Source organism: Cibotium barometz, chromosome 19 (assembly GCF_041138505.1).
Source record: "Cibotium barometz isolate CiBa-2024 chromosome 19, ASM4113850v1, whole genome shotgun sequence".
In the NCBI taxonomy this organism is placed as follows: domain Eukaryota; kingdom Viridiplantae; phylum Streptophyta; class Polypodiopsida; order Cyatheales; family Cibotiaceae; genus Cibotium; species Cibotium barometz.
The window spans coordinates 56,537,448-56,554,119 of record NC_141064.1 but is presented as its reverse complement, the minus strand read 5'-3'; the positions used below and the strand labels follow the sequence as shown (position 1 = coordinate 56,554,119).

At 42.1% G+C, this 16,672-nt stretch overlaps 1 protein-coding gene across 1 annotated transcript; it reads left to right on the top strand.

Annotated features, from left to right (window-relative positions):
• The first annotated feature begins 8,463 nt into the window (after nucleotides 1-8,463).
• LOC147628769 (uncharacterized) lies at nucleotides 8,464-11,476 on the top strand. Its single transcript, XM_086814007.1, has one exon. The coding sequence runs from the start codon at nucleotides 8,732-8,734 to the stop codon at nucleotides 11,147-11,149; it is 2,418 nt and encodes an 805-aa protein (XP_086670133.1). The 5' UTR covers nucleotides 8,464-8,731; the 3' UTR covers nucleotides 11,150-11,476.
• Nucleotides 11,477-16,672: the final 5,196 nt, after the last annotated feature.

Sequence of the window (16,672 nt, the reverse complement as noted above, 5' to 3'; positions counted from 1 at the left end):
ATCAATTTGTTTTAATTCTTTGGCCCTAAGTATATCGTAGTAACTAGTAAAATAGGGTATATTGGGAGAGGAACCTATAAAATCAGAATGTCTATTTCCATAAATTCCTTGCCTATTCTCAATTGTTAGTATATAAAGACCTACAGGCATGTCTTGACTCGATACAGATACGGGATCTCTCGTAGCGGGGGAGAGTAGATTTATGTGCGAAAACATTGGAAAACGAGCTTCAATCTTAGCTTCTAGAGATAGAGGTACATGGACAACCATCTGATCTCCGTCAAGATCTAGCAGTACAGGCATGTTTCTATCTCCTCCTAATATTACACCGAGATTCATTCTCAAGCAAAACTATATCAATTAGATTTCTTTTCCTTTCTTTCTAGCCCTCGCCTCCCCCTATTACATTATCAATATCTTTATCTCTCTCTCTCTCTCTCTCTCTCTCTCTCTCTCTCTCTCTCTCTCTCTCTCTCCTCCCGTTGCCTTTGCATCTCTCTCTCTCCTCGTCGCTTGTGCTTTCTCTCTCCCCGTCGCTTCGTTTTGGTCACCGCCCGTGCTGCTCCTACCGCCATGTGAACCCCCGCAGCCCAATCCAGGTTATGTTCATCGCTACCCTTTCCTTACCCACCCTTGCTCAGGCCTCCAAGAAGGCAGCAACATAAGTGTTAGGGTTCTATCTCTCCAAGAGGTACATCGACATGGCCAAGGGTGCAAGCAAAGAGGAGATAGTCAAAATGGAGGATAAGCTGAACATCTCCATCAGAGAAAACAAGAAGACGGCAGACTCCGCCATCAACAACATCATCAACCAAATTTCCAAAGTCGAGAAGGAGATCCAAGCTTTACAAAAAGAGAAGGAAGCTTGGAAAAGGGAGAAGGAGACTTGGGAGGAGAAGGAGAGGGAGAAAGAGAAGGAAGGAGGGAAGAAGGAGAAAGAAGCATGGAAAAAAGAAGCATGGAAAGAGGAGAAAGAGGGATGGAAGAAGGAACGAGACAAAGAAGGGCTCCAAATCGTCAACACCACCATTGAGGAGGAGCAGATGCGACATGCTCGTAGACTCAATGTGAGAGTCATGGGGATTCCCGAGGTAGCCGAGGGGGATGGGTGGACACTATGCACACGACTTGGATACTCACATGAGGGACCCCCCTTTCCTCAAACCTTGGAGGGCCGGGAAAGACATGACAAAGAAGAGAGGCTCTCATCATACAGTTTCAGGATGTGGAGGCATGCACCATCTTCACGAGGAAGAGGGTCATACTACGAGGCTTAGAGGGAGCTCCTATTTTCTTGGATGATGATCTCACGAGGATGCAGAGCTAGAGCATAGGAGAGCTTGCATGCCACGAGTCTTACACGCAAGGAGAGAAGGCAAGAAGGCCTTCTATTGAGATGGTCGTTATTGAAGCCCTAAAGCTGTTTTGGTGGAACAGAACTTATTTTTGTTAGTCAAGTAATTAATCCTAATCACATTTACCTTTTTGGTCCATTATAGATCAATCATTGTTAGGCCTTTATTAATGTCAAAGGTGAGGCCCTAAGAACCTTCATCAGAACTGTCATGTGGTTTGGAAATTCTAGTAGAACAAGGCAAAAGAAGAGAATGGTGATTACAATGTCAGGGTTGGACACTTGGTTGTAATCTTCAGTGATGATGAGGCAAAAGAAGCGAACAATGATTAACGATGTTGGGGTTAGGCACTTGGTCATAATCTTGGATGAATTTCCACATGGTGTGAAGCATTCATCCCTCGTTGGGAAGGGTGGGTGGCCGAGGTGGAGGTATCCATGGGAAGTTGAATTGTAACTTTGGATTCTTCTCCAGCTCTTTATCAAAGAGATCCCAAGCCCACCGTCCTTCACATTCAATGGTGGGGAAGTAAATGGTACTGACTAGGAGGTACAAGGGGAGCATAACATTATTCCTTCCAAAATTTGGGCTTGAGAAGGTATTTATCGCCAAAAAGGTTGCTCCCCCTTGAGGTCATGCATGATTGGATCGGCTTTGGATGGTGGCCTTCTGTCATTGGGTCCATTTTGCAATGTGCCCTTGACCATTGGTTAAATTTTTCCTTGAGAAACCCTTGATTAGGTAGGGGCCCATCATGCGATCCGTGATGCTATTAAGATTTGGGTTGGGGTTTTGCTTGTGCTCTAGGATGATCTGAATTTCTTGGTTGATGTTGAGGGCATCCAGTGGGTCCCACCAATTGAAATGATGATTGAGGGGGAACATCCATTCATGCTCCCCGATTGGCGATGCTGGGATATCACCTTCTTCCATGGCATTTGACTTGCAAGGTGGAGGGCTTTGTGAGTCCATTTAGGACTTCCCCTAAGGAGGTAATGGGTGGGGTATATTGTGGAGACAAAGGTGGTGATGGTGGGGGCTGGTGTCGAAGTAAAGGTAACATGAGGGGGAAATGAGGATGGTTTGGGATGAAGTTCTTCAGTTTTTCTTGGGGAAAAAAGCTCCTATAATTGGTGTGTTAGAAGATGGGCCTGTTGGGGGAGGGTCTTGAGGTGCCTCGCTCGGGCCATTGGCTACTGAGCATGCAGGGTGCTCCTTTGCTATTTTCTCCTGGCTAGTTTTGTGAATAGTGAAAAATGAGAGGAGGGGCTTAGGTTATATAGTTTTTGAGTGGGAATGTACGTATGTAGGTTAGAATGTGCATAGGAATGCCACTCTAAGGAATGTGCATACAGAAAGCGGCACACATACATGCATAACTCTGAACGTGCATGCACATCTTTTGTTGATAGAAATGTGAACGTACGTGTGTATGTGGGTATGTGCACATCTAGGAACATGTGTGTTCAACTTCAGATTAACATGGGAATGTGCATGCACAACTACAGGAATGTGTGCACAACTCAGAAGGTGCGTGCATAACTTAAGCAGGTAACTTTTTGAGATTTGTATGCATTTAGACATGGGGATTTGGGTGCCGGTCAGGGGTGTGTGCTTGAGATGTTTATATAAAAAGAACCTAATTCAATATACAGGTGTCGTGTTGGGCGGTGCCTATGGAAGTACATTTAATTAATGATCTTTAGCAAATCAGAGCAATGGGCCATACTGTGACACAAAGTTGGGGGTTTAACTTTGGTCACGTCTCAAACCCAAAAGTTGAAGAAGGGGAGGCAGTCTCGGTGTCAAAGAAAGCAATAGGAACAAACTCTCACACTCTATCTCCCTAGATGAAAACAAATACGTAGACATCGAAGGTGAGATTGTAGTCCAAAAGAGGAAATAAGAAAAACTCTGGGGAAGCATTAATTTGAGACAAGCGATCAACTCCAAAGTGAAAGCAAGCCTTTGCTGGAATAAAATCTTTTGGCTCAATACGATGTGAATTGAAGTGAAAGGGGTATATTGATATGGCTCATTTGAACTGATCGGATGGTTGGGCCGCATCATTTTCAAGAAAAGAAAGAAACTAATAAAACTTCCCAAAGTGAATAATCTACTCTGATCAGACATAGATAACTTTTTTTGTGCTACTCAAAATAGATTCTCAAAATCATCAATGGATAGAGCTTGAAAAAACAAAGATTTTGATATAAGTTTCATAGAAATCGGAGAAGCGAGCACAAAGTTATGACTGTTTTAGTGAGAAGTGTCAAAACTATCCCAAATACATAGTCTGCTCTGATCAGACCGCCATAACTTTATCTGTGCTACTCAAAACAGAGTCTCAAAAACATAAGTGGATAGTGAGAAGCTAGCATAAAGTTATGACTATTTTTAGTGAGAAGTGTCAAAACTGTCCCAAATACACAGTCTACTCTGATCAGATAGCCAGAACTTTTTTTGTGCTACTCAAAATAGAGTCTCAAAAACATTACTGGATAGAGCTTGAAAAAACAAAGATTTTAATATAAGTTTCATAAAAATCGAAGAAGTGAGCACAAAGTTATGACTATTTTAGTGAGAAGTGTCAAAACTATCCCAAATATGCAGTTTGCTCTCATCAGACGGCCATAAATTTTTCTGTGTTGCTCAGAATAGAGTATTGAAAACATCAATGGATAGAGATTGAAAAGAACAAAGATTTTGATATAAGTTTCCTAAAAAATAGAGAAGCGAGCACAAAGTTATGACTATTTTTGTCAAAACTTTCTAGGGAGAGGCAACAATTTTCCTCACTAGAGAAGTAACTTCCAAGATGCATGGTGGGTTGAGGTCGCCCAAGGGAGTAGAGGATCCTCTTATAAAATATCTAGAAGCACGATACTCATGTGGACACACTAAGCTCCGAAGCAAAGAGGGAAAAGATAGAGAAAGGAAGCAAAAGCTTGATTCATGAAACAAAAGAGACTTCCAATTGGAGAGGACAAGAGTAGGAGATCCTAATGCTTAAGGGATATGAAAAAGCATAGGAGGAGCTGGATACAACTCTATGGCATAGCTACAAGGAGAAAAAAAAATGAGAGGTGCTTGAGAGGGAGGAGAGAGGCCTCTTTTATAGAGAAACTCTCACCTTGTTACATTTCTAGCCAGTAAATTCCTTCACCCCTGGTGACATAAGGACATGGGTCACCATCAATTATCCTTTTGGGAACATTTTGACAAGTGTCCCACCTAAAGATGCTCATGAATCTTTTAAAATTAAAAAAGTCAAGAGTCCTCTCAAATGGAGCCCATAGGGACCCTCTTTTCCACATGTCAACATCCTCCATATTCCACTTAGGATTTCTCTTGATGCAACACTTCTCCACACTCCTCCACATGCCCTTCATGTTCTTGGAATGTGGTCTCCATATTATTTAAGTATCTTATTGAGTCCATGTAGACATTTGGCCCACCCTAAATACATGACTCATTTCTATCTTCCCAATACAATCCAATAATATTTCACTCTTAGACCACTCTATTTCCATACCAAGGTATTCATAATTCATACACATGGTATTTACAATGATTCACTCCACTCATACTCATCTCCATAATTATTTTACTAATTATTCGAATTAGTATTAAGTCCATATTTATTATTACATGAGATAAAGTAGTCGTCATTAAATGATTGACAAGCCACAATGAGATTAGCCGCCCAAAGCCATCTCCTGCCGCCAATTTCTCCATCACGCTTCTCGGTTCCCATGTCTCTATGGCTAGCTTCTCCATCACATTGTGGGCCCTCTAAGATTCTCCCACAATTTCCCACCTTATTCTTATTCTAAAAAAAAGATATGAATTTTTGTTGTCACATCTTCCCCCCCCAGCAGATCCCCATGCATGTCTTGGGGGTCTGACGGCCATGGTATCCGAGGGTAAAACATCTTTAGCCAGTATTCATTGGCACGTCCAGGAACCTCTTGACCATTTTCATCTTCCAAAAGATAGGTGTTGTTTTTGAATTGGTTCTTATGGGCCCTCCCAATGTTAAAGAAGCTTCTTATCTAGTCGCTTCGACCATCAAATCTCATGACCAAGCTTCCTTCGTTGAGTTCTGGCTTTTGCTTCTTCTTTTTTGTAAGAGTGTCATGCCTTGCCTTGCACTGTTGTTTTGCTGCCTCCAAATGTTGAATTGCTTGAAGCCGCTTCTCATCCAAGGTCTCGAGCTGTACTAGGCATTGGGCATGAGTTTCTTCTTCATTACTTGATCGTGCAAAAGATGTGTGAAGGCTTGTGATTTCCAATTCTATGGCAAAATGGCCTCCACTACATACACTAGCTGAACGGTGTGAAACCAAGAGAGAGCTTATGAGTGGTTCTATAAGCCCATAAGGCCTATGATACATGCACATCCCACTTTCTTTTCATGACATCCACTAGCTTAGACAAGGATCCACAAAGAAAACCATTAGTCTTTTCAACTAAACCATTGCATTGAGGATTGACATGACATGATTTATTTTTAATTTGTGCACCAAATATTCAATCAAGTCATTCCTAAAAGATCTCCCTCCATCTGTAAGGATCTCCAATGGGCACCCAAATCGAGCACATATGTATTCCTTGAGAAATGATGCCACAGTTGTTGCCTTATTAATGACCGTGGCCTTTGCTTCTGTCCATCCAGTTGCATAGTTGGTGGGAACCAATATATAATACTTCCCATGTGAGGAGCGAGGAAGTGGGCCTACAAAATCCAATCCCCATATTTCAAATGGACCATCTGTTGGAATGGGATTTAAAGGTCCAGGAACCAATTGCTTGTGCCCATATGCCTGACACAACTTTGACACCATTCATGGACATCTTTGTTGAGTTGAGGCCAATAATAACCTGTGCTAAGGATCTTTCGAGTAGTGCTAGCTGAAGCAAAGTGACCTGAACATTCATGACATAATTCCATAATCCTTTTAGATTTTTCCAAGCTCACCATCCTCCTAAGGACCTTATCCTTACCTTGCTTGTATAGAACGTCACCCAAGGATTGTGTAAGGACGAGCTTTCCTTGTAAGTCTTTGCTTCTGTTGAGGAGTCAATCCATGAGGGAAGTATCCTTTATCCAAGTATTGTTGAACATCTTGGAGCTTTGGCCAACCTGTATTTGTCAATGCAAGAGTAGCTTCTCTGAAAGAAGCCAAAGCTTTAGTAGCCAATTCATCTTCCTTTTTATTATCCTTCCTTTGAATATGCACAAATTTGCAAAACTCAAAAACTTCTTTTAACTCCATTGCTCTTTTATATAAATCTTGCAGATTCACTCCTTGCTTTGTATTTTCCTTTCATTTGCCTAATGACTAGTTGAGAATCCCCTTTAACCTCTACTCTTTCATCCCCTCCTTTAGGAAATCTTCTAACCCAAAAATTAAGGCATTGTACTTAGCCACATTATTTGATATAGCTTTTGAAAATTCCCTACCCTTGGCTCATACCTCTTTTCCTTCTGGATTAAATAAGACTATCCCCCTAGCCCCACATTGCTTGGAAGGGCTAAAGGCTCCATAAAAGGGCAAAGTGAAAGAGGTTGGTGGAGTCTCCAAATCATCACATACTTCTTCCTTTGTCCTAGTTCCTTCTTCTTCTTCTTCTTTCCTACCTGTAAGCAAATTTGCAAGAGAGGCTCTAGTGGTACTTTCTATAATAAAAGTGAAAGAGAATTCTTGAAGCTCACAAAGCCACTTTGCAAACTTTCCTACAGGATTGGGTTTACGAACGAGGAATTGTAAAGAATGCTGAGACGTAAGGGAGAGAAAAGGGCAAGGCAACAAGTATGACATGAACTTCTTCACTGCAAAGACCACAAAGACAAACCTCCTTTCTCTATTTCACCATATCTCTCCGGCATCAGTGAGTTGTCGACTTGCATAATATACTGGTTTCATATGTCCTTGATCACCCTTTTGCAAGAGTATAGCACCCACTGAATGTGATGACACACTTGGATTCACATAAAAGTCATCTCCCCACCTAGGAGGCTGCATAATTGGACCTTGACTCATGCATTCCTTAAGCAAACAAAAGGCTTGATGTTGTTGTAGTCCCCATTGGAAGGAAACATTTTTCTTTGTCAACAAATTTATAGGATACATCTTCTCAGAAAACACGTCAACAAAGCATTGATAATACTTTGTTTTGCCCAAAATCCTCCTTACCTCACTTACATTGGATGATGGTGGAAGGTCCATAATTGCTTGTACCTTCTCAGGGTCCATTTCTATGCCTTCCTCTGAGATAACATGTCCCAAAAGAACCACCTTCTTTCGTGCACCAAGCAGCATTTTCTAGGATTGAGACAACCCTTTGCATCATAAACACTTTGCAAGGCCATCCTCAACTTTTCCAAGTGATCCACATGGCTTGAATAAATGCAAAAATCATCCAAAAAGACTGTTATAAACTTTCCCAAGTAAGGTGCAAATACCTGACTCATGAACTGTTGAAAAGTTGCTGGTGCATTGGTTAAGCGAAATGGCATCACCCTATAGGCATACACTTCCCAGGGGGTAACAAATGAGGTCTTCCTTTGATCTTCCTCACAAATCCTAATTTGAAAGTATCCAGAGTATCCATCACACACTGAATACAATTCATGGCCTACAACTTAGTCCAAGATCTCATCTTGGATGGGCAGAGGAAAATAATCCCTATTTGTACATGTATTTAAAGGGCAAAAATCCACACAAACATGCCATTTTCCACCCTTCTTGTTGGGAGTGACCACCATTGGACAAATCCACCTGCTCATGAGTGACCGAGAGAGAGTGGTCTTCCCTGAGAATTTCATGATAAACATGTTACAAGTCATGCAAGGAGAGTCATGTAAACATTTGAGAATGTGTGTGTGTGTGAGAGAGAGAGAGAGAGAGAAAGAGAGAGAGATATGCGCATGCCTTGGGGGGGGGGAGAAAGAGAGAGAGATGGGGGCAGATCTAGGAGTGAGAGAGAGAGAGAGTGAAAGAGAGAGAGAGAATGAGAGAGAGATGGATATAGAGAGCGGGAACCGGTTTTTTTTTTTCTGGAACCTTAATAGCCACAGCAACGCCCCAGTTTAATTCCTTTTTCTCTCTCCGCCCCACCCCCAAAATATATTTTTGGCTTGGCTTTAAAGTTCCTAGAGGAAGCAAGGCCTCAAATCCTTATCAGCAGCAGCAGCAGCAGCAGCAGGCATTTAGCAGGCATTTGGTATGGAGCAGGCGGGCGAACTGAACCTAACTAAACCTTCACGGGTGGACTCAACCTAAACCCTCACGAACGGACTAAACCCCAAACCCCTCAGTAGGGTTGCAGGTGACAGGGAAAGAGACCGCAGACGCGCGCGCACACACACTATGTCCCTACTTTTGCAGTTGCAGCAGCCAAACGAGTCGCAAGCAGTTGTAGCAGCAATAACGTCAACACCAGCAGCAGGTCTCTCAGGCATCCAGGTACCCCTTTCTGTTCCCTCGCTTTCTGCACAGAAGAATCGTCGCTTCGTCTCGTTTGTCCGAAAGCTCAGGTACTTCGCCTTCCTGCATCAAGCCACCAGCACCAAAGCATCATCATCACCGTCATCCCAACACCACCAACAAGTCATCCGGCCCATACCCCCCCTTCCCACCAGAAAAGCACAGGCTGTACTCTTCATCCTGCAGGAAGATGGCCATTGGAGCCCCCGCCTTGAATCCGCCCTGGCTGAGCTCGTACCCCACCTTCGCTCCTGGAATGTCAGTGAAATTATCAGGTCGGTCTCTGATGCCGGATTGGCCCTCCAGCTCTTTGAGTGGATTGGGCGGCAGGCCACTTTCAGCCATGACCAATACACATACAATGCTCTCATTGAAGTTCTGGGTCAAGCTCAGGAGTTTCAGTTCATATGGCGCACCATTGAAACCGTGGCCAGGGAAGGCATACCTGTTACGGATGTCCCCTTCAATGTTCTTATCAAGAGCTATGGCATGGCTGGTCTGGTGGGAGAAGCTGTAAGAACGTTCCATGCAATGGGGCGGCATGGCTGTCAGCCTACATCCCTGACTTACAAAGAGTATATTACAGTGCTGGTAGATGCAAGGAGACTGAGTGATGCCCTCTCTGCATTTTCTGACATGCTAGAGAGTGGTTGCTTCCCTGATACCATGACTTATGCCACTTTGATCACAGCCCTCTGCAGGAATGGGGATTTGAGTAAGGCTAGGGAGCTTATGAATGGCATGTATGATAGAGAGTGTGTACCGACGCGCTTCATCTATCATGCCTTCATTGATGGTTATCTGAAAGATTGCAATGAGGAGAAAGCCTTGGCCACTCTCGAAGAGATGCTGCAGATGGGGTGTGCTCCCAACGTGGTAACATACAGAATGTTGATCTATGGATTCTGCAAACTTGGGAAGGCAGAAGAAGCAGTGACCCTCTTGAAGACCATGATCAATGCCGGATTGGATCCTGGCACCAAACTTTACAATGCTTTGATCCATGCTCTCTTGAAGAGGGGTAAAGCCACAACAGCAATCTTGCTGTTCAAAGTAATGAAGGAAAGGGGATGTCTTCCAGACGTGGTGACTTACAATATTTTAATTAATTGGTTGTGTAGGGAAGGCAAAATAGATGAAGCATTCAGACTTCTGGATGAGCTTTCGGCTAGTGGGTCTGATCCTGACATTAGGACTTATAATGTGTTAATTGATGGTATCTTCAAGGTAGGCAGGGCAGACAGAGCTATTTTTGTTCTCTCCGATATGAAGAAATGGGGTTGCGATCCCAATGAGCTTACTTACAGTACACTTATAAATGGTTTGGTAAAGGATGGTAGGACAGATGATGCACTGGAAATTTTGGATGAAATGATATGCAACGGTTTTGATCCTCAGACAAGAATGCATAACAAAATGCTTGATAGCTTGTTCAAGTTGGGTAGAGCAGATGTTGCCCTCTCTACATTCCACAAGTTGAGAGAAAAGGGTTACATTACCACTGTGGTGACTTATAATACTCTAATTACTGGGCTTTCTAAGGTTGGAAGAACAGATGAAGCTTTGGAGCTCCTAGAGGAAATGGTGAAGGAAGGGTGCAATCCCAACACCATAACCTATAACGTCTTAATTGATGGTCTTTTTAAGGCCGGCCGCTTAGAAGTGGCTCTTTCTACCATCAAAAAGATGCTGGGAAAGTACAGCAACCTCAGTGTCGCTACCTGCTCTACAGTGATGAATTGGCTGTGCAAGAAGGGAAGATTAGATGAAGCTTTGGATCTTCTTGATGAAATGATGGCTAGGGGCTTCAAACCAAATAATCATACTTTCAGCACACTGATTGACGGGCTTTTCATAGCTGGCAGGATGGATGAGGCTATTTCCACGTTTGCAGGAATGGTGAAAACTGGATGCAATCCTAACATAGTGACATATAACGTGGTTATCAAGGGGCTGTGTAAGGGGGGCTTTATTGAGAAGGCTCTAGCTTTAATGCAAGACATGAGGAATGAGAGGTGTAAACCTGATCTGGTAACTTACACTCTGCTGATGAATGGCTATTTCACAATTGGGAGATCTGATTTGGCTCTTTCCACCTTTGCAGATTTGAGGGATGAAGGGTTCAGACCAAGCCTTGTAACTTACACCACTTTGATTGGAGGACTGTGTAGAGAAGGCAAATCAGAGGAAGCGTGGAAGCTACTAGATGAGATTACAGCCAGTGGGTGTGATGTGAAGGTCCAGCAAGTATTGAGGAGATTGATAGAGAAAGATGGCAGGCCAGATGATGATGCCGCTTGATGGGCCAGAGGTTCATTTGCGGGAACAGTGAATATAACAGTTTTAAGAATTTGGTGCAGAAAGGTTAGGAAGCTGTGACATTTTTGCTGTGAATGCAGAAGTGTGCAAGGCTGCACTGCATCGAGGTTCTCACTGTCACTTGTTGAATCCTAGAGCACTAGGGCTTTTCAAGTTGTACACTGTTTGTAGTAAGTCTGTCGCCCTTCATGCAGAGGTATGGCTGCAGACTGTTGAAGGATGGAGTTTATATAGCGGACAACATTCGGTGTGGTACTTTATCATTTCTTCAAACTGTTGGAGATAATGTAAAATTTTAGCATTTGGTCTCCATGTCTAGTGGCCATGTGCCATGTGAACGTGCCCACCCTTGAAAGCAACGATGTCATAAGTTGTGCCTGAGGTAATAGAAGCAAAAGGGAAAGTCATTCCCGAGCTTGAGGTCCGGATTGCTGAGAGTCAGAGCCAAGCCCCAACAGCATGCCCTAGCGCCCATACCACCAATCCACCTGCCTGCTGCAACTCCTCTTGGCTTTAAGGTCTCTCATCTTGGAAGACGTCTCTACCCCTTGTCTCTTAAGTGCTCCTAAAGCACACTTACATACTAGTAATCAAGCTATAATTAGCATGCTACTTCATCGATGAGCTTCTTGCTACAATTAGCCCCTAATTAGCTTTAGACTGCCAACCCTATATGATACTGGGTTGCTGTTCGGCGAGTGCATAGGCTGTCGACCAAATCATGTGGACAATAAAATGCCAAAATAGCATGAAATGTTGTGCAACTAGCATTTAATGCTACACAGTCTTGCTGCCCAATTCTGCTTCTGCTAGCCAACTGCTCTACTACCCGACTTGCTACGTAGTCTTTGTCTGATTCTGGCCGGTAGGAGCCGTAGGACTCCCTCATGCTATTGGTTGTATAAAACAACCCTTAACTAGGTTGCTGATTGGCCCACTAGCCATGGGCTAGCCTTTGGCTAGCCTATGCGCATATCTTCGTAGTCTCCACATGCTTACCTCATAAGAGGACCGACTCCAGACTGACTTCTATATCTCGGAGATTGACCTACGTAGCTTGTTCCTGACTGTCCCTGGACTGAGGGCTCACAAAGGGGTCACAATGTACGATAAATATTCCTTAAAAGCTATTACTTATGTACAAATGTTACATTGATGATGATGCCAGTGTGTCATTGTGTACCCCAGTGTAGGGTGCACATGGCATTCCCTCCTACTTAGCTTGGTGTTTCAAGGCTTCCAAGTAGTCCACCAATAACTAGGGGTACGCTTGAAAGAACTCATCATCGAGCCATACTATTTCATGGGTTCCTTGGTCCTTAAAACTTCATATAAAACTAGCTTTAGAGGGAGCTTTTCTGGGCTACTCTCTCTCTCTACTTTGAACACACTCTCTCTAACTCTCCCCACCACCACCATCTCCTCCCAGCCCAGCCTAGCTCCTCTCCTCTAACCTTGCTCCTCCCTTTCTCTCTCTCTCTCTCTCTCTCCCTCTCTCCCTCTCCTGCCATCTCTTTTCCTCTCTCTTCCCTCCCTCTCTTCTAGCACACTCCCTTCTCCCCCTCTCAAATCTCTCTCCAACCATCTCACATCTCTCCCTCTCTTCTCTCTCTCCAACCATCCCTCTCTTCTCCTCCCATCTCTCTTCTCTCTCCTACCATCTCTCTCTCTCCCTTCACTCTTTTTTCTCTCTCTCCATCTCTCTCCTACCATCTCTTTCCCTTGTCCTCTCCCACCCTCATCTCTCTCTACTACCATCTCTATATATCTCTCTCTTCTCTCTCTCTCTCTCTCTCTCTCTCCTTCCATATCTTTCTCTCGGATTCTGTCTCTTCTCTCTCTCTCTCTCTCTCTTCTCTCTCTCTCTCTTCCCTTCCATATCTTTCTCTCGGATTCTGTCTGTCTTCTCTCTTGTCTCTCTCCTCTCTCTCTCTCTCTCTCTCTCTCTCTCTCTCCCTTGTCTATTGTCTCCCTCCCTCTCTCTCCCTTCTCCTTCTCTCTCCCCCTTCCTCCCTCCTTGTGTCCATCACTCTTAACCCTTTCCCCTCCTCTATTTCATTAGTAGTCTATCACTGTCTCTCCCTTTCCAACTCATTTTCACTCTTCTTATCAATCTCGTTGTCTTTGGATTGTTCTTATAACGTGTTGTCACCTCTTGTATCTCTCTTGCCCTTCATGTTTTCTCTCTTGTCCTTTTGATCATTTGAGGCTACAAACTTGTCATTCATTTATTAACATAGTACACATAACTTCATTTTACCCGTGTAGATCCTCTAAGTCTACAAACTTAACACTATCTTATTCATCTATACAAAATGTCAATACTTTATTAGTTTATATGACATGTTGAGCACAAATATTGTTGAAACTGTCAATTATATTTTATTTTAAACCTCAATACACATCTCTCTCTCTCTCTCTCTCTCTCTCTCTCTCTCTCTCTCTCTCTCTATTCATATGTAAAATAAGATTATGATATAATCATAAACAAATATTTAACACAATCACTTGAATATTCATAGACAAATATGTTCATTGAACTACAATGATATCTTCATCAAGACACCCTTCACAATGTCCTTTTCGGGATCAATACAAACAATGCTCATGCCTAATTTGCATGCTACCATAGCACAATCTCCACATCTTGCATAAGCTCTACAATCACTTGTTCTTCTTTTGCATGGTGCTTCAAGAGGCTATCCCAAAACTCATATCCACGTTGACATCCATCTGTAAAGAAATGTTTCTCTAAATTCCACATAATATGCAACGCCCAGGGTGTCCAATATGAAGCCACATTGCTCGGCCTTTCCTATCATGGTTGTCACTTGATACATTGTACCAATGACAATAAGGGAACCATTATCGTTAAGAATGGTTTCATAAATCTTGAGCAATAAAGGCTCGTCTCCATCTACGCGACATAGACATGAAAACATGAGAATTTGTGCCTAACATAAACACAATAACACATAAGGTTTTATTGTAATTTCTCTTGATCACTCACATGTACAGAGATTCCATGGTGGGATCTTCACCAACATATCCATATGGTAAAGGAACTCCATGTACGATATCGACATTGGAGTTTACATGTAACACGGTGCCAGAGCAGCTATTTTCGTATTGTACGTTACAAACACCCATGTTCCTCTTTTGAGTGTTGAGAAGGCGCTATATTGAAGACAAGAGGGAGAGGAGAAGAGAAATGAGAAAAAGTAAGAGATGAGAAATAAGAGGGGGAGGAGGAAGAAGAGTAGGAGAGAGATAAAGAAAATAGAAGGGAAGGAGAGTAAAAGATAAAGGAAAAAGGATTGGGAGAGAAAGTGAGCAATAAGGAGAAGATCAAGAAAGGGAGAAAGAGAGAGGCAAGGACAAGTTATGAAGGGAGAAAGAGAGAGGAAGGAAAGAAACAAGAAAGAAGAAAGCAAGGGCAACTGGTAAAGAGGGTGAAAGGAAAGAGAAGAGAGAGTGCTTAGCGAAGAGAAGGGAGAAAGAGACAAAGAGAGAGAGGAGAAGAGCAGAGACAAGGCAAGCTTTTAGGGTTTAGGAAAAGAGAGGGAAAAAAGTTTGCTTTTAGAATAGAGAGAGAGAGAGAGAGAGAGAGAGAGAGAGAGAGAGAGAGAGAGGGTTTCCCAGGGCGACCCATGAATATCGCTCGTAGTAAGGGCGACCAGCTAGGGTCGCCCTTACTAAGGGCGATGCACTAGGGTCGCCCTCACTAAGGGCAACGTAGCCAGTCGCCCTCACTAAGGTCGCTGTCATGAAGGGTGACGTCGCCCTTTGTAAGGTGGGCTAGTTAAGGTCGCCCTTTGTAAGGGGTAGCCTATTAACGTCAACCTTACTATACTAAGGGCGACTAGCTAAGGCTCTCTCTCTCTCTCTCTCTCTCTCTTTCTCTCACTCTCTCTTTTCTTCTCTCTTTTCTCCCCCTCTCACTTATCTTAAAGCAACATTTTTTTACTTAATTAAAAGTAATTAAAATTGTTTAAAAGAAGAACATTAAAAGAGGGAGAGAGAATTGCTTAAAGAAGGAGATTAAAAGAGGGAGGGAGAATTGGGATAATTTTTTATTATAATTAAATAAATTTATGATATTTACAATTAAAATAATATATATATGAGTGTTAGTTATGTATACATTTAATACCAAATATTCTCATTAAAAATAAATTTTGGATTTTCATATTGATGAAATTTTATAATGATTGAAGAATGTTTTTATGAATGCCAGAATAAGATATTATTTTATATAGCAAATTATTTATTTATTTTTTTAATTGATATGTTAGGGTCTATTTTTTAAAACCTAAATCCGTTTTTTTTCTCATTGGCCATTTGTGGTTATCTTGATTTGTGTTTTTGGAGACATATAATACTTTGTAAACACAGATATCTTGCTCTTCTATCTTTTTTTTTTTGGGGTTTTTTGTGTTCTTGTTTATTGAGATGAGAACACAATATTTCACATTTTTTTTAGGAGGTTTAGAGTGTGATCCTATTGTTAGGATTGTGCAAGGGCGTTTTTATATTTCTAAGCCTGATGATTATGTTTTTTTTTTAAACTCAATTTGGATTAAAGGTTTTTGTTATCACACCAAAAGAGGACGGTGTAGATTATCTTATACCTATCCAATCAACGAGACCCGCTGGAGAAGGACCATGTTATATCTTCGATATAAAGATATAACAACACAATACCTTGTGGTTCCAATAATATAGGGAAGTTAAGCAATACTTACAACAAGCACACCAAATCAACCTATTATTGATCTCACAATAGAAGATTCTCCTACATTCTCTAAAGCATGTATAGACACACTCTATCAAAAGAGTGTGGTTAAATACTATCTAAGGAATCTCATGTAGGTGTTCTTTGTAGAATGATATTAACATGCACATATATTGAGAAAGTGGAAGAGATTCCACAAATTTACAATGGCAATATGGATTTTGAGTTACCTAAGGTACATGATTCTTCATCCTCACCAATGCAAGGAATGCAGCAAGCAAATGATGGCCATTGTTGGGTGGAACCTGTGGAGAGTCACATAAAGTTTCGTGGAGTAGTCCGACAGAGTTATTGTGGAGGATTGTTTGAGTGCACTTATGCCTTGTGTGGAAGCATGAGTATGAACGACACACTGAATAGAACATTGTGGACTGGTAAGCTTTATACCTTAGTTCAATTTTAATAAACATTGGATTGATAAGAGTATTTATTGAGACTTTATATTTTTTAAAATAATATGAAAGCTCACACAGAAGCTTCCCTCGCTTGGCTTAACATTGAATGGATATGGCTCTCTACCTTGTTTCTATTGCTGCAATACCAAGCTTGTATGCAGAAGCATGTGTGACACTACAAGGTACTGTTGTATACTTAATGACACGCATATGAGTATATTTATGATACATCAAGGTGAACATTTATATGAGGTGCAAAGGGGCACATCAAGGCAAGCATTACAAAAGATAAGAATACTTGTGCAAGAGGAAGTT